Source organism: Lonchura striata, unplaced genomic scaffold (assembly GCF_046129695.1).
Source record: "Lonchura striata isolate bLonStr1 unplaced genomic scaffold, bLonStr1.mat Scaffold_169, whole genome shotgun sequence".
NCBI classification, from domain to species: Eukaryota; Metazoa; Chordata; class Aves; order Passeriformes; family Estrildidae; genus Lonchura; species Lonchura striata.
This window is the reverse complement of record NW_027461110.1, coordinates 61805-87791: the sequence shown is the minus strand read 5'-3', so window position 1 is coordinate 87791 and position 25987 is coordinate 61805. Positions and strand designations below refer to the sequence as shown.

The 25987-nt window shown below is 36.6% G+C and overlaps 1 protein-coding gene across 2 annotated transcripts in view; it reads left to right on the top strand.

Moving 5' to 3' along the window:
- The first annotated feature begins 487 nt into the window (after positions 1-487).
- The window catches only part of GARNL3 (GTPase activating Rap/RanGAP domain like 3), a 35950-nt gene continuing 10450 nt past the window's right edge, over positions 488-25987 (top strand). Inside the window, exons 1-22 of one of the 2 annotated variants that reach the window (XM_021543758.2) lie at positions 488-640; positions 2752-2821; positions 4141-4215; positions 5031-5130; positions 5559-5677; positions 6312-6376; positions 8819-8882; positions 9124-9150; positions 9542-9617; positions 10207-10305; positions 10887-10990; positions 12187-12295; positions 13548-13593; positions 16019-16125; positions 16948-17069; positions 17733-17837; positions 20113-20187; positions 21102-21213; positions 21961-22059; positions 22977-23093; positions 23790-23962; positions 24274-24432. In XM_021543758.2, coding sequence (XP_021399433.1) covers positions 585-640; positions 2752-2821; positions 4141-4215; positions 5031-5130; positions 5559-5677; positions 6312-6376; positions 8819-8882; positions 9124-9150; positions 9542-9617; positions 10207-10305; positions 10887-10990; positions 12187-12295; positions 13548-13593; positions 16019-16125; positions 16948-17069; positions 17733-17837; positions 20113-20187; positions 21102-21213; positions 21961-22059; positions 22977-23093; positions 23790-23962; positions 24274-24432 — 2079 coding nt within the window. In that variant the 5' untranslated portion in view covers positions 488-584. Of the gene's footprint in view, positions 641-2751; positions 2822-4140; positions 4216-5030; positions 5131-5558; positions 5678-6311; positions 6377-7248; positions 7465-8818; positions 8883-9123; positions 9151-9541; positions 9618-10206; positions 10306-10886; positions 10991-12186; positions 12296-13547; positions 13594-16018; positions 16126-16947; positions 17070-17732; positions 17838-20112; positions 20188-21101; positions 21214-21960; positions 22060-22976; positions 23094-23789; positions 23963-24273; positions 24433-25987 lie in introns of those variants that run through there. The other variant, XM_021543759.2, reaches the window with a different exon arrangement.

The window sequence follows — 25987 nt, the reverse complement described above, 5'->3', positions numbered from 1 at the left end:
GGCAGGGACAGGATAGGAAGGAGCCGGGTTTGGGGGGGGACACGGAAACGGGGGAAAGAGAGGTAACTGAATACGGGCAGGAGCATGGAGCGGGAGAGAGAGGGACAGGTGATCCTCCCGGCGCCCCGGCTCCGCCCCGGCGCCCCGCCCTGCCCGGGATGCTGCGCTCGGCAGAGCTCGGCTCCGTTCGGCTGGACTCGGCTCCTCGATCAGTTTCGGCTACATTCAGAGCAGGAAGGAAGGGACCAGGCTTATCTTATCAGAGTCACAGGGGTCCCTGGAAATGGGGAAAAGGAAACAGCATATCCCGAGCGCACTGTAACACCCTCGCGGGACCGCAGCTCCGGGCGGCGGACGGGCCGGTGTCTCTCAACCCGAGACTACAACTCCCGGCAGGCGCAGCGCCTGACGCACGGCCGACGCACGGTCGAGGCGGCGTTTGAGTGGCTGGAGGGCCGGGGCGGGCGCGCGGGGCCGAGCGCGGGGCAGCGGGATGCGCGCGGGGCGCGCCCGGCCGCTCTCCCGCGCGGGACGGAGCCGCGGGAGCGGCGCGGCAGCGGGGAAGCCTCGGGCTGGCCGTCCGCATGGAGCTGAGCAGCGCGGAAGGGGCGTCCACCCGGTTCCTCGGCCTCACCCAGCGGTACCGGAGGCGGGGGCTCAACTCGGGCGGGGCGCTGCCGATGGCGGAGAGGGAGGCGGCGCTTTGCTCCCGCGGACCGGGAGCCGCAGGGGTCGCCCGGGCGAGCGGGACTGGAGCTCCCGGTTTGGGGCGGTGGGCCGCGGGGTAGCGGGGCAGCAGCAGTCCCCGAGCTGCGGCCGTCTCCCTCGGGCTGCTGCAGGTGCTGTGCGCGGAGTCGGGCGAGCGTCCTCAGAGTCGGTTTCGCGGCATATTCACCGCTGCAAGCAGATAGCGCTGGGATATCGCTGAAATTGCACCATTGCTGACTGTGTTGGTGCTCCTGACTTAAATGAGAACAGATGGAGCGATATTGACTAGTAAGCATATAGATGGCAAGGAGAATGGCAAGTCCGAGGGGCAAGCAGGCTCTGTCCTTCTGATCACACAGGTGCAATCTGCAAACTCACCCCCTTCTGCCACTACCTTCCCGACCCCCAAGTAAAATGCGTTCCAGTGTCGAGCTTCTGAAAGACAGAACATGTGATTTGACACTAGGATTCAAAAACCGTCTACATTTAGAATAGCAAATGCGTTTAATTGTGCTTCGTTGTTCAACTTTCAGGACTGTTTTGTAGGAGCTTCTGTTGAAAGGGGAGAAAGCTAGTCCTGTCCCCTCTTCATCATTACTGTTCATTTATACAACTGCACCTTTGTTTCCAGACAAATGGGAAAGGGAGGTGGAGTATACTGTGTAGATGCTGTACAAATGCATGTAGGCTGGTTAGTTATATTCATATGAATAAAGATGCATCTGTATTTACGTACTTTGCAATGTAAGTAAATTTTAAATTATTAAGCCCAACTATTCTGAAGCACTGATGAACTAATCTCAGTGGTGGCAGCTCATCTTAATAAGATGAAAACTATTCTAAAAGTGTCATAACTGGAGCAACAATTTTTGTTATATAGATCTGGACTGAGAGAGGATGTAAATCAATGCAGAAAATCAATATGAAAGTTGATTTTAGTCACAATGTATTTTTTAAATTAGCAGAGGTGATATGTTAGAGGGTTGAGTAGAAATCTTGGCGGTAACTAAGAATGGAGAGCCAATGAGGTATGCAAGTACAAGAATTCACTAGGGAGTATATGCACTTACGTAAATAGCATGATAACGTGAATCTTACCTGTGCCTAAATTGAAGCTCAGAGGCCTAATTTATGTGAGGTTGGTGTGAGAATCCGCTTTAGTTACAAGATATGAGGCAGGTGACATGTGAGATAAAGTAGTTAGTTTGAGAAGAAGCTCTTGGGAGATTTGCTCTTGGGTATAATTCTGATTTTTAAAAGGACTGCTAGCGTTTGAAATATAGGTATGTTTTAGGTAGTTTGAATTGGGACGCGAATGAGAATATTGGTATTAAAGCAGTCTTTGTTTAATCATTAGCTCATATATACTCCTGTTTTTTGAATTATTGAAAGTGCTGAAAAATGCTTTTGGTATGAAAGGGTGTGGTTTGTGGCAAGGTAGTTGGTCTTCAAATGATTGGAATGTAGTTTGTGAAGAGGTGCTGAGTAATGTGATACAATGGTATGAGGTTGGATTTTGAACTTCAGGTTCTAGAATTACTTTTGTTTGTATCTTTGTTAAGGTGATAGAGGGAAACCTCTGAAATGCTGTTGTTTTCTCATGCTCTTAAAGTACTGGTTTAATTTCTCATTGTAGGCTGAAAAAAAGATTGAAAAAATCAGTAGCAACCTACTAAATATGGTCTTACTGAGTTGTATAGTGCAGTTGTCCTCTTTGAGGTGTTCAAGTTTACATTTTGAATGTGGTTATGAGCCATGACCTGCTTGGGAATTCTGATTGCATCATGCCTAAGTATTTAATTTAATGAGAGCTTTTGCTTTCAGTCAGGATATAGATATTTGCTTTGGGAGTAATGTGAAAGCCAGACTGCAATGGCTGCTAGAGATTGTGCATGCTGTAAGAAGTGTTCCCTGCAGCAATGAGTTTATGTGCCGTGAACACGGTTCAGCAGAAATGATGTTTTTTCTAATGGCAGGGTATAGCACTGCAGGAAATGTAAGGTTAGTAAACTTATGTACACTGATGAAGCGTTTCTATTCCAGCTCCATCTCTGAAGATCTGGGTTGCAGGCGCGGAGAGTTTAGCAGAAAGCATTATGGATCTGTGGAGCTTGTAAGTATACATAGCCTGTCCTTCAGTTTATCAGCTTATGATGCAGAGCTCTAATCCTTTCATTTCCAAATAAAATAATTGGATCTAGTTTGTAAAATGTGCATTCTTAGCTAGAATTGAAAGTTATAATCTAATATAAAGCGGCTTCTGAATATATGTATATCAGACCTGTGATAGGAGATCTTTTTTACCTTATTAATTAATATTTCATTGTAACAAGAAAGGAAGCATTATATAAATAGTGGGTTCACCTCCAGGTGTAAATTGAACCTTTTTTTCCTCTTAGAAACTGAAGGTAGCAAAATATTAGGGTAGTATTTAAGGAAGTGCTAGCAATTATATAAGCTGTAAACTGTATACATGTGTATGTAATTTTATATATACATGACTCATAGTAGTGGGAGAAGGCTTAAAACTAAACAAACTAGTCAGAATTAGGATTTTGAAAATGGTTCCCTAGAATCTGTCAGTTATTCTGCATTTTCTTGAAATTCAGAGATTAAGTTGGCACTTTGTTTTTCTCATATATCTATTTCTTCTGCACTGTGAAAATATATCAGCAATTAAAACCGTGTCATTATGATTACAAGGTCATAATGAAATTAAATAAATTTGCTGTAGGATAACAGAAGTGGAGAGGAGTTAAGAAATTGAACTCCAGCTCTGTTACTGTGGGATGAAATCACAAGTTTTCTATGAGCTATAGTTGTATTTTTAAAGTTCTTGGGTAGCATATTTATTAACGTGTATGTAAATTGGGTGTGAAATGGTGGCCTAGTTGCTGGAAGTTGCATTGTGGGAACACCAGATATCTTTTCTTTCCATACATTCCACATAAAAGATGTGGTGTTTTAATGCAAAAATGCAAGTAAACTGTTTTCTGGTTAGAGACTCTGTCATTCCTAGTACTTAAAGTCTTTTGCTGGAAAATAACAAGTTGTTATAAATATTATTTCACAGTCAGTTCACACAAATGGTCTTCTTTCTTGGTTGTTTTTCTTAAAAATTCTGCTAGCATTTTATGAAAGTGTGTCAGTTTTGGAGCACAGATATTTAAAGGTTCTTGTTGCCCTTTCAAATTTGTAAATGTTTCATACTTAACTTTTCTTGCTTCATGTTTTCCACAGTAGCATCTCATTAGTGTCTCAGAGTTCTTACTGGGTCATTCAAAATCTTTAGTCAAATTGGTAATAGCTAGACTGGTCCCTTCTCTGTGGGGAGTCATGCTGCCTGGAACAAAAAGAAATGGTAGTAAGCTTTGATTGCTGGTCGTAAGGCTATTTTTGGAAATAGAACCTCTATGTTAAAATCTCTTATAGCTTATATCCAGTGATGCTGATGGAGCCATTCAAAGAGCTGGACGGTTCCGTGTGGAAAATGGCTCCTCTGGTGAGGTAAGTGCTCAAAAATACTCATAGAATGCTGAAGAAAATGATTCAGCTTCAGTTATTTTTCATCTATGAAGGATGCATTTGCAGTCATTTGCTAAGGAAGCGGATGTTGAAAATTCTGGCATTTTGTTTTATTTTGGTAACATTTTTGCTTACTCAATCCTGTTAGGAGAAAAATATCTCTGAATGATGCTTCCCAGTACCTAGTTCACCACTCTGTATAAATCCTGTCCTGTTGGTACTATGATGTTTAAGCTGACCTCTGTGCTTTAAAGTTTGCTCCTTGGCATGAAGAGGTTTAGCTTCATTTTTTTGACCCTTAGCTGTCTTTTGGCAGCTGTGCTTATCTTTAAATAAGAGAGAAAGAGATTGAGTGGAGCCTCAGAGATTAATTCCCTTCATCTTTCTTGCTGCCAATCTCGCAGTGTGATCCTGCAACTACTCCAGTGACAACTGGGGATTAACTTGGGAAGAACTGAGAAAATGAAAGCTGAAGGCATTAATTTATTTAAGTTTTAAAAATTTTTGTCTTCAAATTCCACATTGAAAGACCTTCTTTTCTCTGATATTCTAAGATATTATCCGTAAGAATGGTACAGCAGGACAACACTTATCTACTTAGAGAGAAATTAGAAAAAAGGGTACATGAGAGAGAAAAATTGTTATTTTAGCTGCACACCAACTAACTTCACAAAAATCCTTGTGTTTTAAGAAGCAGCGTACAGCTAAAATTTCAGTCTTTATTTGCTTTTGCCTATATTTTGTCCTTTTTTTTTTCACTTGGCATTTAATGTAACAGTCTCCCAATTCTATTTCAGAATACAGACTATGCTCCGGGTACATGGCACAGAACGGATGTGCATTTGGAAAACCCAGAGTATCATACAAGATGGTACTTCAAGTATTTTTTAGGGAAAGGTAAATATTTTTTTGCAGCTGGATTGGAATTAGCTGCTGCTGTTTCTGTAGTTTTGAATTGTTACTCTTTCAATATGAAAAAAGGTATGGTGTTAATTTAGTATTAAAACATTTTCTGTCCTGTACATGAAACAAGTCCTTGCTTCATGTGTTTTTAACCTGATAATAGAGAATGGGTGTGTGTAAGGAGTGAAACCCCTGCTACCAAAAAGGGATGTTTTGAAATCCTCCTTGGCTTTGAAGCTGTACCAATCTCTTTGGATGGTTTTTTTACACATTTGTATATAAGTATGTAGTTATTTATGCAGACAGTTATATACTTTTACATATGAATGCATATGTTTACAGGTGTCTCTGTGATTCTGCACAAGAGTGGGTGGGTGTGTCTTCCTTATGCTTGATGGTGATGCTTATTTTTCTTCCAACAGTTCATCAGAATTATGTGGGTATGGATGCAGAGAAGAACCCTTTCTTTCTGTCTGTTGTACTGTCTGACCAAAATAATCAGCGCATTCCTCAATACCATTCAATACTTTGGAGAAAAACAGTAAGAAACAAATACTTAACTGCTGTTCTGACTTTTGTTTGTTTGTTTTGGATATGTTTATCGTATGCTTTTTCCTCTTTCTCCAGAATTCCAGTATTTATTACATATTTTTATTTCATATAATAACATATAATTCTACCATAGTAGATAACACTTAACTAAATTAGCAGATAACATTATACTAAACTTTTTGACAGAAATCTGTAATGTCAGATATTTTTAAATTGTTCTAACAACTGCTTTTTTTTTAGAAATGATGCTTAAATTGTTCTTGGTTACGCCCTATGGTCAATTTAGGCAATGACTTCATATTGCTTTTAGGACTTTCTTGTACAGTGCTACGAAAATAGGCAGGTCTGATACTGGTTTCACTTTTTTCCACTTAACATTCCATGACAGTCTTTTATCCAAGCAATTGTTTTAAAACTCTTCTGTAGGCATGTATGGTTCGCTTTTTTTTATCTTTGCAGCACCCATGAGGTTTTTTTTTCTCTTTATTAGCAGTAAGTATAGCTAAGTAAAATTACCTTTGTTTTCTTCCTTCTTTTTTTAACTTATTTATTAATATTCCTATTTGAATATGCATAAAAAGTTGGTATGTCCTGAAATATATCCTAGCTTTTCTTGTTTACAGGGTACTCAGAAAATATGTCTCCCTTACAGTCCCACAAAAACACTATCAGTGAAATCTATATTAAGGTATGTATTTACAAATTAATTTATCAGTTTAGATATTTGTATGTGTACTTTTTCATGTAATTCAGAGCTTGTGTTCTGTGGTTTTCATGATAAATCTATAAAGACCGTAAAAATGGTTTTGCAAGTCTTAATCAGTGAAAACAGCAAAAAGTGTTTTTAAAGCCTGTTCTTGACCAGACAAAGTGAAAACTTAAAATGGAGAGAAATTCTTAGGACTTTTTCTTCAGCAGAGGGACAATTTCCAAGTTCATTGGAGAACAGGTACTAAATGGAGCTGCAATGTCAGAGAAGAAATATCTTTAAAAATTAGACAATAAAAGGAGCAGAGGAATAGCAGATTTTCACTGGTGGTTATTATGGTCCTAGTTAGGGGGAAGCAAGCAGTCAAGATGCCAAGAATTATTTCTTCAGCTGATAATCTTCATCTAAGTCTCACTATGGGTGTATTATGTACAATGAAGCATAGAGAATTTCTAATTTAACTAGAGTTTGTATGAGCATGCTTGTACTCTGCCCTGCCTCTTTTGTAGTAGAAGAGAATATAAAGTGAGCAGACCCAATGCTGTTTCCATTTCTTCAAACAATTTCATCAGCTGAAATGTCAGAGCACTGGTTTTCAAAGCATTCATTCAAATCTCATCTGCAGTTTTTACAATCTCATGGTGGTGTGTTTTCTCAAATCCCTCACAGAAAATGTCCTCGAATGGAACTTCTGTAGGGATTCTAGCTTCTCTAGGAACCCATTAAGAGTATCTTTTACTAAACAAATAGTGTGTACCAGACAATAGAGTGGTTTGCAGGTTTTTAAAACCTGTGATCTGTATAGAGGAGGTACAAATGTCTCTTATTTGATTGAAGCCAGGCCACCAGTTAACACCGCCAGTGCCTATGTGAAAGGAGAATTCTGGGTGCAGACCATGTGTTTTGGTGTGAAGTCAGTGCCAACAGATCTGGATGTTCCTGCTACTGCACGAGATTAATGAGAGGTCCCAGACTACTGAATTTGCCAGAGAGGCTATCAGGCCTTTGAGCCTCGCTTCTTAAATCTGATTTCCTGGTCTGGGGCTCTGTTTTGGCATGTCAAGATGGTGAGTTGAAAACACTTGAGATATCTTTCATCTTCTTCATCAAGTTGAGCTAGGTGCCCTCTGGGAACTTCTACTGTTTTGGCTTCAATAGTGTTCTTAATTGTCTGTACTGCATTCTTGACTTGCATAAGTACCTGATTTTTCATGTCTGTCCACCAGTCACTGAAGTCACTCTTCCTGACATCCCTTTGCAATGTAGCCTCTCTCTCCACTTCACCCACAAGTGGTTATTTTGTCAGGCATCCCAGGCTGGATAAACTGTCATCTGCTAGCTAGGGCTGTAATTCTATGGCACCCTATTGTGTTCCATCCTGTGATGCTCCAGTAGTCTACAGAGGAAAATGGTAGGCTTGTTTGCTTGTTTCAAACTTTGTTTCTCCCAAGGTCTGTGCCACATGTAGTCAGTTGCATAAGTGTCATCTCCTTTTGCCTGCTTCAGCTTGGACTGAAAACTCTCCCCTGATTTTCTTTTTTTTTTTTTTTTTTTTCCCTCTTTAACGCTCCTTGAGCCTCAGACTTGATTGATAGTCCTTTGACATTTCAACCTGTTCACACCTGATGTAAATATAGGTACACACTATCTCAAAGGATTTTGGTTGCATTAATAAATTTCCTTTTTCTAAATTCTTTGGAATGCTTTAGTATCTTTCAAAAGGAAGTAAAGAAAATCATCTCTGCACTGCAATCTAGCATAAGCAATGGTGGGAAGACTTCACCTCTATGTTAGTTCACTGTGCCCCAGGCAGATTGCATTCAGAGCTCTGTGACATGCTGCACAGTTCTATAATGCTTGGGGAGGGGAAAAGGGGCATAAAAACAATAGTAAATGCAGAGGTATATTTAAAAAAAAATGCTATGAATTAGATATTTCTGTTTATTGAGGCAGTTGATCTTGATTTTTATGTGAATATCTTTTCTGTTCTGCCTGTGAATCATTGCTGTGTGAATTTGATGCAGAACTTCTTATTTTACATTTGTCTTGAATTATTTAAGAAGAGAGAGAACCTAAAAAATAGAATTGGTTATTGAGCCCTCCTAAAATGCTCACAGTGATTATATTTAGAGCCTAAGTGATGTAATAGAGCTCTGTGCTTTATAAGGAAATACATTTAAACCTGATCTCCACACAGCGTCTTACTAATTTCTCTTTTTAAGATACAAAAGAAGTTTAGCAAGTGTTGGAAGTTAGTATTTTGGGAAAGAAATGGCAGTTCCACAAAACGTTCGATTTAACAGAGAATCTTCGAACAATTCATTTTGTAACCGTTGTAACTGCAATCAGTTGGGGGTTCAGCATTCAGCATTGAAACGTGTACTTGCCCTTCTATAAAGCACTATTTAATTTGCATTTCAGTGCTATGAGTCTTGATAAATTTGAGAAGAGCCCAAGAGAAATTTTTCATCCTGAGATACAAAAGGTAGGAAGTGACTTTTTTTGTTTGGTTCTTTTTCTTTATTATTTTCTGGAAATATAAGTAATTAAGTATAAATACTACTAGTTTGTTTCTTCCAGTAGCAGTTAATAATGATGATTGTACGTAATACTACCTAAACTGTCTTTATCCATTGAACTGGCCATTTCAAATCAAAACTTATAAAACCGTCATCCTTGTAGCCTCTTTAATATGAGTGTGCTAAAGATACTATTTTTGTTTACAGGATTTATTGGTTCTTGAAGAGCAAGAGGTAAATATAAACCTAACTACTTCTAGCTCACAGACCTGTCCAGTGAATACAGCTGTGGATTTTGATGTGCTTATGATGACTTTGAAATAAATTGCTGATTACAGTAAAAAAAATTAATGCTTTTTGAACATGACAACAAAAATAACTTTAAGCATCAACTTAATAATAATAGATCACCAATTTAAATTAATAATTTTTTGCTATACTGTAGAAGTTTAAAGGTAAATTATTATGTATTAGGAGATGGTATATAGGAGATGGTATAAAGTGTATGTTCTAATGTATAGGATGTATACAAAGATACATACATTAAAGTCCTTAGGGGAAACAAATTTTTAGGTCTTCTGTTTGAATGTCTGTTTATCATATAAAATTTGGTTTTATTTCTCAGGGATCGGTGAATTTTAAATTTGGAGTCCTTTATGCTAAGGATGGTCAGCTTACAGATGATGAAATGTTCAGTAATGGTGAGTTTTTAACCTTCTCCTTAATTGATTTGTTCATCTGAATTTAAAAAAAAAGCAAGGTAGTGCCTACAGCTGGAAGCAGGGTGGGAGGTAATGGTTATATGAACAGTCGTTTAGTTTGATTTCATGTGTTGGGTGAAAAATTGTCTCATAGGGCTTTCTATGTCTGTAAGAAGTTGCAGTAGGAAGCCTACTGTAACAGCTTGAAAGAGAGTGAAATCTCTCTTCTAGAAATAGGCTGTGACATGAACGTTTAGAAAAAAGAAGAATTTGAAGGAGGCCACTCACTAACTCACTGCTTGTAGTTCTTTCACTCTTTTACAGCATGATCACGTTCTCCTATGCATTTGAACAGCATTGGTGCTAGCAAAAGAGGTCACTGTTTAATGTCATGTGATAATGCCTATTCTGCACGGTTGGGGTATTGTTTCTGGAAAGGCAGTAGGCTTGGTAGCCAGGAAAGGAAACTAACTCAGCTGAAACTTGTGTCCCAGATGCAGGACCCATTTCCTGATTTTGGTAATTTTTAAGATATGTTCTATTAGTATGGGTGTGCTTTTTTGGTAACATTTCTCCCTTCCACATGTAGAAACTGGAAGTGAAAGCTTTCAACGATTTTTGCAACTCTTGGGTGACACAATTACTTTGAAAGGCTGGTCTGGCTACAGAGGAGGACTGGACACTAAAAGTAAGAACTCATCTGAAGCAATGAAATGGGGGTGGAGCTGCATTCTAAATGTTTCTTCTTATTTTTTTTCTTATTGTTTCATAACCACGATATATACAATATGTAAAATATGTAAAGTATTGTATATATCATGGTTATGAAACAATCCCAAAACGGGCTTCCTAGTATATGTACTAAATGCTCTACTTGACCAGGAAAGAGTCAGATCAGCTTAAGTCACTGGTATGGAAGGCAGTTATGTCAGGTATTATCAGGGCGAACTGTTTCATTTTAAGTTGGAATGAGGTGAACAATAACCTGGCATGTTACTTGCTTCATGATAGAAGGACATTGTGGCTTGAAGACCCGTGTGATTTCAGGAGGGTAGGTGAAAGGTGTTGCAGGTTTTAAATGTGAATATACCGATTAGTTGCAAACTTGGGTTTGGACTCACATGACCCATGCGGTGTGGATGTTTTCTAAAATGGATCAGACAAAAAAGGACAACCGAAGAAGATTCAGGAGAAAGACTTGAAGTATCTTTTGATCCTCAGAAAACTTACAGGAGATACTCCTTCTTAAAATGTTGCCTTCCCTTGCAGATGATACAACAGGAACCTGTTCCATCTATACAGTTTTTCAAGGGCATGAAATTATGTTCCATGTTTCAACCATGCTACCGTATTCTAGAGAAAACAAGCAGCAGGTACATGGTTCTCTCTTTTTTATTTCCATATTTATTTGTTAAATCACAAACTACAAAATTTTATAAGAAATAAAGGATTTCTTGTCTGTTAATATTTGAGAAATGTAAGCCTTGAGACTTCCGCACTTTTTTTCCTCAATATTCTACCTGATGCTGAAAATTTAATGATGTTTATTAGAGATAATGCGTCTTGTCATCTCCATTAGGTACAAAACATACTTATGAATAAGATCTAAGTTGCTTCACTGACAAGTGATTAAGTGTGATGGTCAGATGACTTGAAGAGCTTCACTGCTGTAATTGTTACCTCAAAGACTTTAGGAAAACTGAAAGTTAGCCTTGTGTGTGAATTGTAGGAATATTCACATGTTTAACACATTACTCCTGCTTGAGTAGCAATTAGTGTGGCTTGAAAGAAATTCCCCTTGTGAGCATGTTAATGTTGATAACCATAAAGAAGTGCCGTCACACTGCCATGGATTACCTAGGTGGGTTCTTGTTCAAATGTGCTGTCATTCATTGCTCAGACCTTTCTTTGTATTTATGATGAAAAAAATACTTTATAGGCATGTGTGTTTACTATACATCATACATCCATAATAATTTACCTAAATTACTTAAAAATTACTTGATTTAATATTTATTATGTATTCTTACAGTAATATTTTAGACCATATAATTGGAATGTACTTTTACTGTTTCCATGTCAGTTTTCTCATGCTTTTTGCTTGGACTGACAACAAGATCACAGAGGACAACGGAGGCCAATCAGGATTTTTTTTTTTTTTTTAAAGAATAATTAGCACCAGAGTTTTTTGTCCTTTTATTTCAAGCATTAGATTTCCTTTTTTTGGAATGTTAGAGTTTCCATGCCTGATTCATTAATATTAATTATGGAAACTATGAGTGCTTTTCTAAGCATATGCAATATCTATTTTTCTAGAACCTGCCTTGTTGTGTGCACCATGTCATTGCTAGGTTTACTTGCTTATAGTTAAGTAATGGTTTTATATTGCACTCAGTCATAATGACTGTAATTTTTCTGTTTGCAATTTAGGAATATTGTTTTATTATTCTGTCACAGAATTGCTAAGATATTTATTTATGTCTTGTAAGTCACTGTGTCTATATCTTTTTTTTTTTTTTTTTTGCCTCCTCTTTCTTTTTTTCCTTTTTTGTTTTCCTTTTTTTTCCAGGTAGAAAGGAAGCGACATATTGGAAATGACATTGTCACTATCATATTTCAGGAAGGTGAAGAGTCTTCTCCAGCATTCAAGCCGTCCATGATTCGCTCTCATTTTACACGTATCTTTTTCCTGACATTTTCTAATGCCTTTTTTTTTTTTTTAAGATCAATATTACTTTTAATTCTGACCTAATTCCTCCCTGTATGCTGTTTATGGAAGTGAAAATTATTTTACAAAGACAGTTTGATTCTTGCATTCTTCACCTTCTGCAACATCAAATTAAATTCGTTAGAAGATAAGGCAAAAGCAAGAATGTGAGTTTTAAATCATTTTATTGAAAGCATTTATTTGTATCATTTCACAAATCTAATTTTATACAATTTCAAAAAATACAAGTTCATAAATATATTTCTCTTAATATTGTAGATTATTTTGGCATTTTACTAAATATTGCCTTTCAATGTTTAGATGCTGTTTCTTTTAAATATTTATGTATTTTAGATCAGTATTTGTCAAAATTTTCAGACCATTTACCATATATTTTCCAGTTTTTTAACAGCCTGTGTTTTTCAGACTTTTGGTTGAAAACATTTTGAAGACTATATGATTGCAAAAACTAGCGGGCAATCTCTTGGAATTACCGTGGGATCACAATCGTAGCAATCTGCAGACCCCAACCTGTCATGTGTTAGACTAGATGGAATGGAATGAGGAAAACTGAATGAAAATAAGAAAACTCTTAATTTCTGTCCATACTCTGTTGCTGCGTTTTAAAAAATTATCACAACGCCTAAGACTTCCACACCTAGTTCTCAGGCAGGCTAAATGTTCCTAGACTGAATAAAGACTGGAAAAAAAAAATCTTTACATATCAAAGGAACCTAAATACTAAGAAAAATTGTTTACCACATCAATGTAACTCTACAATAGAGGATCAGCCTTAGTACTTGCACTTTAAGTCATTCTCTTATCTTTCCTATAATTCTGTTAGCTAAATTGTTTCATTGGAATATTTTCTTCAGTGGAAGCTTTGGTATGAACAGAATTCAGTATCAGTACTGCTTTATCAACTAAAAGAATTTTTAATCACAAATATATAAAAAAGACAAACTTCTATAGTATGTCTTATGCTGTGTCTGTGGGAGTAGCTTGATTTTTAAAACTGCTGATCAAGCAATAACATTTTTGTACAGAACCCTTTTTATAAACAGTAAAATCTGTATAGTCTAGAATTGTTTATATATTTACATTGACTTGATTAATATATTTTACCTTAATTAAATCTGCAATGTACTGCAGGAAAAGAAAAGTTTATTAAAATACACATGAGCTTTAGTAGAACTGGATTAACTTCCTTAACTGTATGACAGATATTTTTGCTTTAGTGAGATATAATAAGCAGAATGATAGTTACAGGTAGGTGCTGATTGTAATAAATAATTTCACAATGAATTACTGATTGTTTAGAGAAAATGGGAGAACATTTTGGCAATGGGAGAACTTTCTGGCATATAGACAGGTCCACCTGTCTGTATGACAGGAAGCCAAATGAGCTTTAGAAACTGAAGAGCAATATGGACCTTTATGCAGATGTCACTAAACTGGCTATAAGTAGCGGGTTGTTAACTATTGGAAAAATTAAATTCTGAAACAGGCATAAGCTAAGGGGGAAACCCAAAACTGGTTTTTAGATGAAGTATAAAAAGTGATGAAGGATACACTTGGAACTTTCAGACCCTGTGAGATCAATGGCATAGTAAATGACGTGGATGATGAAAGTTAATGCATATGCTGTTGTGATATCCACGGACTACAAGTCCTTACAAACCGCAGTTTAGCTGTAGTTGAGCAAACTAATTGATTTTTAGGGATTTTAATAGAGTACTTGTATAGTTGAATGTCACGTACTGAAAACCTAACAGAATTTTACATGTTACTATGTTTTTTCAGCATTCCATTAAATCTAACTCCAGAGAAGAATGATACTTCAGTTTGTGTATGTGGGTTTTTTTCCCCTGCTTCCTATTTACAGCTAAGGTTTCTTTTGGGTCATGTCTGTAATGGAGTTAAGCAAAGGAATAGTTTTATTTGCTTCAAGATCTTGTCAGCTTCTTCTTGCAAATTTGTTTAAATTGATTGTCCTCATAACTTCTGCTTTTCGGCATTCCTAGGTTTGTGAGAAACACAAAACATGTTAATGATTCCAATGTGCAATGAGAATGCAGTCACTTCTTTCTTCTCACTTTGGGACAGAAACCTGGGCATACGTCCCTCATTACCCTTTAATAAGTGATTGTTGTCCTGATTTTAAACTGATACAGTCTGTAGATGGGTTAGCCATAGTAAAATGCTTTTTATATGGCTCTTTATGTGGGAAAGGAAATGAGTTGCAGTATATAAGATAAATTTGTCTTTTTTGCATTAAGTAACTGGCAGCTTTTACTTAGATCGTCCATCTTAGTTGCTTCATTCTGCCAGTCTTTACATATCTTGCTGTAGTACATGTCACATAGTATTTTTTTCCTATATGAAAACCTTAGAACATTATATTTCAGCTTGCCCCAATTGCATTTCCTTCTGTCCTTTCATTATAGGCCTGAATAGAACTTGTTCCTTCTCTTACTTTTGTGTGTGTGTGAAGACAGTCTTCCAAGTGGCCAAAATTTCAGTCATAAAGGAGATGGGATGCTCTAGGCTTTTGAGGCAAATTTTCCTTGTTTCAAATGCAATACCACTATAAGTTCTGATACTGAATTTCTGCTTAGAATGCCTTTATATTTTATGTCACTCAGGAAGTCTATTTTTTAGTCAGTTTTGTTATGTCTTTCCCTGTCATAATTCATTCTGGTCTAGTCAAGGAACATGTCACACCTTTTGTAGTTATAATTGATTGCTTTTTTTACCTGGACATCATTAAATAGAGATAGGGCATCTATGAAACTGTGTCTCAAATATGTGAAACAAATATTAGGATGATCAATAGTCATGCAAACATAGTACTGCGATACTGTATGTAGTTCCTAAGCTTTCAAGAAAAAAGACTGTATGAAAGCATTGTGATCCATTAGACTCAATATCAGTCAGTCACTGCTGGTTTTTGGAGAAAGCAAATTCTGTCTGGTTTCTAAAATAGCAGATACGGGTTGAATCTATAATTTTGCTACTTAATTTGCTGTGAACTGTGTCATCTGTACATGCCGTTTGGAAGACTTGTCAGCGAACTATCACGTTAAATAGCCAAGAGTGATTACTAATCTTAAAGAAGCTATGTCCTGATGAACAAATAAACATGGGTTTTGTATCTGCCATTCAATATTGCTATGCTGGATTCCTTACGGATCAAAATAACTCAGCAGGTCCAGCTGTCACAGAAGTTATTCTGACTCTGTCTTCCTCAGTGAAAATGAATTTCCTGTTCCCAAGCTACAGATTCATATGTTGTAAGCCATTGTTACTTTGAAAGCATCAAATATTTCATGTGTGTGGTGAATACATAGGGAAAGTGGAAATCTGTAAGGAGAACATATTTTGTAGGTGATGACCTGTTCTTTTACAGTGTTTTTGAACAGGACCATATTTTGCTACTGCCACTGAAACTATTGCTGCATAAGTAGAACCGTGAAGTTCTGTTCCAATTCTATGTCCCAGTGTTAGTTTGTGTAAAAGAAACATGACTTTGTTCTGCTGAGTAATTCCAAGTGAGTCTTTTTTTGTTATGCCCTTTGAAAGACACCCAGATAACAGTTTCCATTTTTTTTTCTTTGGTTCTGAATAGTGTCTATAAAAAAGGTAGGGTTTGAATGTGACTTTCAATGTAAATAAAGATTTGTACTTTCAATAGGCTGAAAATATTTTCAGAAGAAAGTGTTCCTCTCTTTGGGCCTCCCCTTCCATCCCCACCTGTGTTTACAAATCACCAGGAATTCAGGGATTTTGTGTTGGTGAAATGTAAGTCAGTTTTTCTTTTGCTAGGAACACTCTTTTAATAATTGTGTTAACAAATTAAAATACATGGTGCTTAAAATGTATATGCATTTTCTTGTGTATTCTGCTGATCTATATGCAATTATTTTTTTCACATCTGTAGCATAGTTGGGATGTCAGTTCCATCAAACTGTTATGGTCAGATTAACAAAAACAATTCTTCTCAGGCTACTAGACAGAGGCTGACTTTTGCATTTGCAGAACATGCAGTCATATTTAGCTTTGCATTTTTGTAAAGGGCTTGGGAGATCTGAAAGGATTTATAATGCTGTTCATTATTTAGTAATAGAAGGTGTTAATTTAGTAGCTCTGAAAATGAGAAAATAGCATCTCTTCTGCATGTACTCTTAAAGGTGCTGAAGGACGCCAATGCAGCATATTTTAATTCTGTAATCATTCAGTTCCAGTTTTCATTGACCTGTATTTGCCTTTCTAAATCAGCAAGAAAGCAATCTTTGAAAATTGACCATGTGGATTGCAATTAGACCTGACAGGAGCTTGATGGCCCATTTTGCGTATTTAAATTATTTAGTACTTAAACTGACCAGCAGTTTGTCTTTAGCTTTTTTATTATTTAGGTATTTATTCTGATGCCTTGTGGAATTCTTCTATTACTAATTTTTCTCCTTTAACTTAAGGGAGAGTTGTTCACTTAAAAAAAGCAAAAAGGAGGCAATTCTAAATTAATAGGGGCAGAGCAGGTATTTTGGTACAGAGGCAAACTAGAGTTGGTGGAGATTCTTGAAGTTCATTTACATAATGTATCTTTCTTCTATAATCTTTTAGTAATAAATGGTGAAAAAGCTACCTTGGAAACACCAACATTTTCTCAGAAACGTCAACGCACTCTAGACATGCTGATCCGCTCTTTATACCAAGACATGATGCCTGACCTACACAAGGGAAATGTAAGTCAGCTGCATCCCTCACATAGGCTGTCCTGTTCTAACTAGTAGCTTCAATGTTCTGTCACTTTAAAGGACTGTAATCCTAATGAGCACTGAATTTCATATGATTAAGATAAATACCAATTATTGTATAACTTACTTTACAGTTATATGAAAGCCGCCAGTCCTTTCTGGACAGGACTCTTCACCAGGTGTAAGGAGAAGCATAAAAATGTAATACTTTGTGTAAACTTACCTGCAGCAAGGGAATAGGAAATTTAGACACTATAAATACAGGCATTAGTCTCATCACCATAAAATCTGCTTTTGTTCTGTTATGTGTAAATTTGGATGATTGTTACTCCTGGTTAGCTATGAGGTAACTTTATTTTGGATGATGAAGGCTTACTCCTGAGGTGATTCTTAACTAAGTAAAAATAAGTTCTGTACTCTAAAACTAACAAGGTGCTATTTTTTTTTGACCACTGTTTATTTCTTTTATCTATATAGATCTACTTAAACTTTTAATATATTCATGTCACATATTCATGTGGTGTGATTGTACAGAACATGACAGTGGTAAACTATGACAAGTTGTAAGGTAAAGCACTGAAGGATTGGAAGAGTTGCAGTTTCTCTTCTCTGAGAAGCTGTGCAGTTAGAAAGAAACTTTTTCTGTTTTAGAACATGCTTAATAGAAGATCCTTCAGTGATGTGTTACCAGAGTCCCCAAAAGCAACACGGAAAAAAGAGGAAGCTCGACAAGCAGAGTTTGTTCGGCTTGGTCAGGTAGGATCAGTTTAGAAGGTATGCAGCTATGTTTACAAAGGCTGTGTCACTCCTTTTGTTAGACTTTGATTACCTTGAAGTTATGTTGGAATTTAATGCAGTTTTCCATGACCAGAAATAGTTTTCTAGTACTGCATTATTGTAAGTTACACATTAAAATAAAACATAAATAGAAGTATTTATATGTAACTCCTGAGGTATACATGTACAAATATTTATATCGTACATGAGTTAAATTAAGGCTGTAAAAATTGTACCTTAGGATCAAACCTGAAAGGTCTTTCCCTGCTTTGTGCATTGGATGCTTTCTCCAAGTGGAAGAGTGCTTTTTCTGTGCTTTGGGAAAACAATCTTTCATGGATTTCCTCTGTATGTTTTTAAATATTGAATTTCTTAGAAAATTAGACTTCTTTAGTCAGAAAGAAATTATGATAGTCTTTGTCAAATCAGAGTTTGCCACACATCTTTGAGATTGCTGACTACAGTCTTCTATGGGATTACTAACTTTTTGATCCTGTGAAATGTACAACCTCCCGATGATATAGATTAGTCTGCTTTGATCTGACAGTTCATTGCAGCAAAAAAAAAGCCAACAGTACCTATGCTCATCAGCTCCCCTGTCCTTTCTCGCTTGTTTCTTCTTGATCCAGACTGGTCTAGTGGATCTGCAGCTTATCTTAAGAATACTTCTTTTCTGAGCTGATTTAACTCAGCAGGAGTTAACAAAGCAAAAACAAAGACAAAAAAAAAAAAAAAATCCAAAACAAACAAAAAGCCTAAACTCAACCAACCAAAAAAAACCCTCCACAAAACAAAACTGACCCCAACTACCCAACAAAATGCAATCAACCAAAAAAAAAAAACCCCAAAACCCGACTACCAACAAAACTCAATTATTTTCTCTCCCTTTTTTATCTTAGTAAGTTAAAGATTAGAAGAGTCTAAGTTCTAGATGTGGTTAAAGGTAGAGAATGGAGCTAGACAGATGAGAGCTAACAGATCTAGTTGAGACCCATTTGTTAAACAAGTCCTCCATCCTCAATATGGTCTTCATCAAAAGGAAACCTATTATGTGGGTTATAAATTTGTCAATACCTGTTAGTGTTTTTCTTGGAGGTTCTTTTAGCATTTAACCATTTCCCTACCCTAAAAGATCTTTCCTCTGAGTTACAAACCATAGGCCTGACCATATTTCGAGATACCTTCCAAGTAACTCAATCATTCTTGCCAGACTAGGAATGTATTTCCCCTTCAATTATAGCCAGTTGACTTTTTGGACAGTGGACAAAATTCACTGATAATTGATTCAGTTGTATATTTAAATAATTTTTTTATTGTCAAGGTGATCTTTTCTGACTGTTGATATGGAATTAAAATGTTCATACAATGAAGTATTTATGCATCTCTCTAAGCTGGCAGCCATGTTTAATGCAAATGTGTAAGTGATGCATGCAGGTGTTTGCTACCATTTTCAGAGAGCCATGCATCATGGTAGGCAAACTCTAGGGCAGTAAAACTGGTTTAGGTTAGTTCTAAACTTTGCATTAAGGTATGCTGTGACAATTCCACGTATCAAACTCTTCAAGGAATACTGCTGTGAAAGTTAGCAGTGAAGGAATATAGGCTACAGTAACAGAATTACTGTGTAAGTCAATGAAACTACGTATATACTATACTTCTGTGGAAGTTTTGCTCCTTTCAAAATCACCTTGCTTCTTCTAGTTAGTTCTAGTTGAAGTATTTGTGATCCAGTGACCAACTGTCCTTGGGATGCCTGGCAATATATGTAGACAGACATATATAGAGTTTGCCTTATTGTTAGGAAGGTTTGCAAGTCAAAGGTCAGTTGATATATATATACGTATATATATATATATATATATATATATATATATATAATATAATTGACAAGAGGATCCTATATCTGGGTAGATTATAAAGTAAACTGTGTAGATGGTTAGATTCTGTAGTTTGAGGTGGAGGTCTTTCTCTGTTACTACGTTTTACTCTTCTTTTCTGAGTTGCCATTTAGAAAGCAAGTAAACAAAAAAAATCTAACCAAGAAACAGCCAACATAGGTTTTGGCTGAGAAGATGCCTAGTAACTATCTGACATTGTTGAGGGTACAGAATTCTGCTTTTTTTCATTACTTAAAATGGCATAGAAATTCCAAACTGGAATTGCTTTCTAGTCCTAAATTGTCCTTTTAATATAGTCTTTAGTTTGGGTATTGCTGACAAAAACTCAGTTTAAGTAAAACATCTGTTTGTATTAGGCACTGAAATTGAAAACCACTGTGAAAGGGGATACCACAGCTAACTTGGCAACCACAAGCTTTTGTAAAAAGGAGGTGAGTGAAACCGTCAGAGAAGTTATGGAACATTAAACATTATCTAGTATGGTATATGCTTATTTACTTCTGTAATTAGATGCTGCAGCAGAAATGATGAAAGGTACAGTGTCAAAGTGATTCTGCAGTCACTATTAGATTAATAAAAGATGAGCCTGGGGGCAGAAGCACTTCTTAAGTAAAAGCAAGTGTGGACATTTTTATACCTGAGAAAATTCAATTAAGGTGACATCTTCCATATGCAATCATCTTTTATTTTCATTTCAGCATGTTTGAAACAAGATTGTGTTTTCATTTCCTTTCATTTCACTTAGATTTTGTTTGAAGTTATTAGGGAGTGAAATATGTCAGCTGCACTCTTCTGCATGTGTTTTATATACAGAAGCTTCAGAAGTGCTTCTAGAATTTCAGAGAGTCCAACTAATATATAAATTGGGAAAGGAGGGACAGGCTCTGGGAGGTAAGTACAGAGAATACAGGATGCAAGAACAATTTGGCAGAAAGGCAGTTTTAACTGTACCACTTGCTAGTCACTAAACACCACAAACTGAACCATAAAATGTAAGCAAACTGCATATGCATATTGGTACATACATTTTAAATATATAGGTTTGGGATTTTTAAATGAAAAAAAATATTGTGTGATGGTTGCACTGAGTTTCAGCTGCATGTGTTTTTAATTCTAGCATTTCAGGTATGTGTCTTACACTTACTAGTCTCCAAACCAGAATTGATGCAGAAAGTCCTCTGCAAGAAAATTCAGTTTTAATATTTCAAATTCCAACAATATACTGTTTGGAAATGTATCCTGTCAAAAGCATTTACATGTTATTGCCATTGTCCATCACATTCTGTGTCTGTATGATCTGTATTTTTTAGTGTACTTAATATGTATCCCTTATGTTACTTCATAGCCTTGGGAATCTCAGTCTTTCTGCAGTAATTTTCCTCATGAGGTTGTCTGTGCAGATTCTTGGGGCCAGTCCTTGCTGGTTTCTACAGATGCTGGCATCTTGTTAATAGATGGTTAGTAAATGATCTAGTGTTTTTGTGTCAATTTTTATGTATCTGACCATTTTCTTGAAAATGTGTGTTCATAAACTTTCTTTAGGTGTTAGTAAGTATTTATGTAGGGGGATAGTTACTAATCCAAGTAAATCTATTACATTTATGTAACCTAGTTGCGAAAATTCATTCTGCAGTAGAATCAAGCCATATTGGGGAGCTAGTGTTAATGCAGATTTCTGAATGTGTTCTTGTTTCAGATGTTGTTTTCTTGACCGTCTGAAAAGCTCTAGGAGGTTGCATCCAGGTTCAAGAGATGTCTAAATGGCTTGTCTGGTTTTCTTAGCCCTTGATAATAGTGCGCATGAAGCCAAGGGCTTATGTGACAATGAAATCCTACTTCTTCCCTTAGCAATGATATTGCTACTCTGACCTCTTATAATCCTCTGTGTGCTATGTAAGGCCAGCGGGACTGAGGGAATGAAATTAGTGCTTGGTCATAATTCTCAAACTTGCCAAAGGAATGTCACTTTTACGTTTCTGTCACTTAATCTGATTCATGACAATAATAAAAGTGTTCTCTGAGGAAATATTGACTATAATGCTGTGGCACATGTAGGAGCTTTGTGCGGTTCTTTTTGGGTTTTTTCCTCCTCTTTTTTGTAAGGAAAAAAAACCCAAGACTTTAATTAGAAGAAAGATACGGTTCAAAACCAGCATCTAGCAAGTTTTGGTGGGGTTTTGAATACATGTGTGTTTATTTTTTAGATGGTCAACCGTCAGTGCAAGTATTTGATAAAACTCTCCAAATAAAGCAGATGAATGTGTTGGAAGCTCTGGATCTTTTGATTGCCCGAACAGACAAAGGTAGGAAGAGGACCCTGTTCTTGGATTCTTGCATGACTCTGGGTATTGCTGGGTATATATGTCTTGTGACAATTTTGTCTCTTTTAGAAGGATTAAATGTGCATAAAGTGTGGACTTTTTTTGTAAGGTGGTTTTTACCCTATAAAAGAGTAGTCTGTCATTGAGTTTCATAAAGGGAACATACACAAAGCAAGATCAAGAACTTTATGTATAATTCAGGAAAGCATTACAGATATGGTTGGTTTATTATTTTTTACCCTGTTACGTCTGCTTTCCTCAGTATTTGCTGAAGTGCTTTGGGTAAAACATGGTTCCTTCTGTATCACTGGGAGTTGCCTGATTTGGTTGCATCTGGTGAAATTCACCCTGAAATCTTACAGAACTAGTTCAAACTACATGAGAGCCATTTGCAGTTCTCTCAAGCCTGGAGAATGGGTGACATTTTGAGGATGTGGGAAGTGTAGTTATGTCAAAGCTTAGTTTGTGAAATTTCTAGAGAAAGTTTTTCTATATCCTGAAGGGTTCAAACTCTATTGAAGAAGTTATCAGTTGCTCACCTGGATGGTTCCAGCTCTTAAAGTTAGCCCTTTTGCTCTTGCCCTGTAGATTATATCTATTGTATTTTTGTTATTTTGCAAGATTTTATGTATTTTCAAAATATTGTGCATTTCACTGTTTGCTTAGATCATTCTTTGGTGCAGCACCACCTAATGGGAAACTTGGCTACTGTACTGAAGGGGTTGGTTACTACAATTGTAAATCCTAGACAGTTCATAACTCTTCTGTCCCCAGAAAGGTATTATGCTTTGTTTACTTTTGTTCTGCTTGTTAGGTGCTGCTTCTTGTCAGAGGTATTAATTTCAAACTACCATGGTCTTTTTTTAACTTCTTTTTTCCTGGTTCTCTCCATATATCAGGGAAAGACTCTCGTATCCTTGTCTTCAGACTCAGTGCTGTCCAAAAAGATATGGAGACAAAAAAAAATATAAGAAGCAAATATGACTGCAGAGAGAATAAACTGGAGAGAACAAAAGGTGACATTGTTATCCTGTGTTAAAAACATCCACTCTGCTTTAATGCTGGTAGTTGCCAGGGCATTATTAGCTCTCTTTAGGCAGGTGTAGGTGTTCACTTTTAGTTTTTTCTCTGGGCAAGTCAATTCAAACTTTTTTAAGCTTATATTTGAAAATTGCTCTGGTACAGTCCAGCATGACATTTTTGAATGTTGTAAAAAAAAACCATGTTACTTGGAAATTGCTGATGACGAAAAGCTTTAAACAAAAAGAGGATTTCAGGGTTGGGAGATGATATGAGGAGAATTTTGTGGGGATGTTAGACTGAAATAAAGCACACTTTAAGTTGGACTGGAATACTGGCAGATCCCCTATTACACAGGAGTGCTTAGATTAGTCTGGGTGTTGCCCATTATTTTTGTAGAAATAAATGCTTCCTGGTCTTCAGAAGCAAGCTGCTTTGAAAAGCTGAAAGTTGCAGAATAGTGACAATCCATATACTTCAGATTAAAGGTAAAAGTAGATTTCAAAAGGGTCATAAGTTTTTTCTTTTCCTAGAAGTCGATGTAATCATATTGAGGAGTTTTTAATAAGTTTTTAATTCTGTATTGCCAAGTCATCCATCAGAGCCCTGTTGTACTAATCATCATACAAATACAGAACAAAAAAATTAGACCCTATCCCAACCACTTAGAGTCTAGAACATTATTTCCTCAGGCTGCCATTTGTATGCCATTAATACTCACCATGGAAGTGAACTGAGGATTGTTGCGGCTATTCGGAATAAGCTACTTCTCGTTACAAAGAAATATAATTCAGAAAACACTTCAACTAGCACCTCTCTGCTATCATCTCCTGAATCTCCAGTAGAGGAGTTCCAGTACATCCGGGTATGTGTACTCTAGTAACTAATTATCTTAACACACTGAGCAGCACTCAGCTAGTGTGGGGGATGTGGGGAAGGCAGAGTATGCATTATAATTTTCCTGAACCTACAGACAAATAAAAGTGAGAAGCCATATGGTGGAGTTAAATGATATATATATACTAAATAAAGCTTTCAGATTTTTTAAAGAATTTTTTCTGCTGCTTCTTTGTTATGCTTCTGTGCTTAGAAAACATCCCTTTAAAATCATAGAGTACTTGCAGCACCCACAGTAGGAGCTTGAAAAAGAGTGTAATTCTATTATTTACGTTATAGGAAATATGCCTTTCTGACCCTCCAGTGGTTATGGCGCTGGTGGATGGACCTACTGGAGACAGTGACAATATGATCTGTGTAGCATATCGGCATCAGTTTGATTTAGTCAACGAGAGTACAGGGGAGTCTTATAGATTGCATCATGTTGAAACAAACAGGGTAAGTTTTCATCATTAAAACTTTCTTGCAGACCCCCACTGAGCATAATTTGTTGCAGACTCAGTGCATGCTGTTCTGACCTCCTAGGAGTGTAATTTATGAAGAAGCTCATCTGTACTGCTTCTTACTTCTATAACCACTGCTTTAGGACACTCTGAGATATTCCTTTTGGGATACATGATGATAACTCCCAAGAGAGTAGTTATAAGATATGACATTGGGAAAAAGCCTGTGTTTCATGTTCTGGAATGTTGTTATTGTCAAAAAATTATTTTTCTTCCTTCTTAGCCAGTAGTTAGCTTTTTGCTTTATTTTTGTGGTATCAATATTTTATTGTTTAAAAAATTGCTTCAAAATAACTTTAGTGGTTGACCACCGGTATCTTATTCAGATTTGCCTATTTGCGTGTTGTTAAAATATTTACATAGAGTTTATAATTCTATTTAAGAAAATGCTGTCCAGTGAACTAATAACTGAATATCTATCTGTCTAGGACATAGGGATAAGATTTAGGTAATGTCTTTGTTTTCAGAAAAAAGTTCCAGTATAGTTTCTAAATAGGGATGTGGACATGTAGCTTTAGACAAAAAAAAAAAAAAATTATTTTGCACAGGTGATCTGTTGTTGTTGTTGTTAAGGAGATAAGGGACTACTTTTTTCATTTGATGGTTCGTGATAAGTTATTTTCTTTTTAAATCGTCTCTGTTTTTATTCGGATCTGGTGATGAAGAGGTTCTCCTGGCATTGTTGATCAAGTGGTAAACTTCACAGCACTGGGAATCAATATTGCCTGGATGAGGAGGAGCTAAAAGTAAAGAATGGGGATGGAGAAGTACATCACCATCGCCATCCACCAGTCCCTTTTCCACACTGGAGTCCTTATTTCCTTTTGGAAGACAAATAAAGCAGGAAATTAATATGAGCTGAGACAATGATTTTTATGTTGAAATGGGTTGCCTTCTTATTTCTCTGGACAACAGAGCAGCAATGGTTTTCAGTCACTACAAAAGATGGGTCAAAATGCATTTGGTATGGATGCATAAATGTTCAAGTTTTCTTAACAGTTCTTGACCTGCACAGTTATCTTAAATGAAGGAAAGTCAAAGAACTGCTGTTCTGGAATCAATATCTCAGCCTTCTCCCTGTCCAAGTAACCTTATGCATTTCACTAATAAGATGTCATTTCCTGAACAGATATCCTAATTTTTGTGGCTGTTTTGGTTTGTTTTTAATCTAAATGTAAAAGACAAAACCAAAGTTGAATTAAGGTAATTTATTTAGCCTAATATATTTTTAAAATACTGTGGTTTAACCAGCATTGCTTCTCAGTTTGTAAATTCAGACTGTTCAGTAATCCTTAGGTACATCCCTGTTGACCCCTGTAAATGTTAGTGGTTTTAAACCTGTAATTGTTGTATCTGATCTTTTTGCTAGTCATGATGTGCAGTTGAAGATCACTTTTTTAAAAGAATTGTTATCTTTACTGTACCATGTTGATTCACAGGTTTCTGAAATCATCCTATTTCCCAAAATTTGTATTGCTAAACAAGTTACA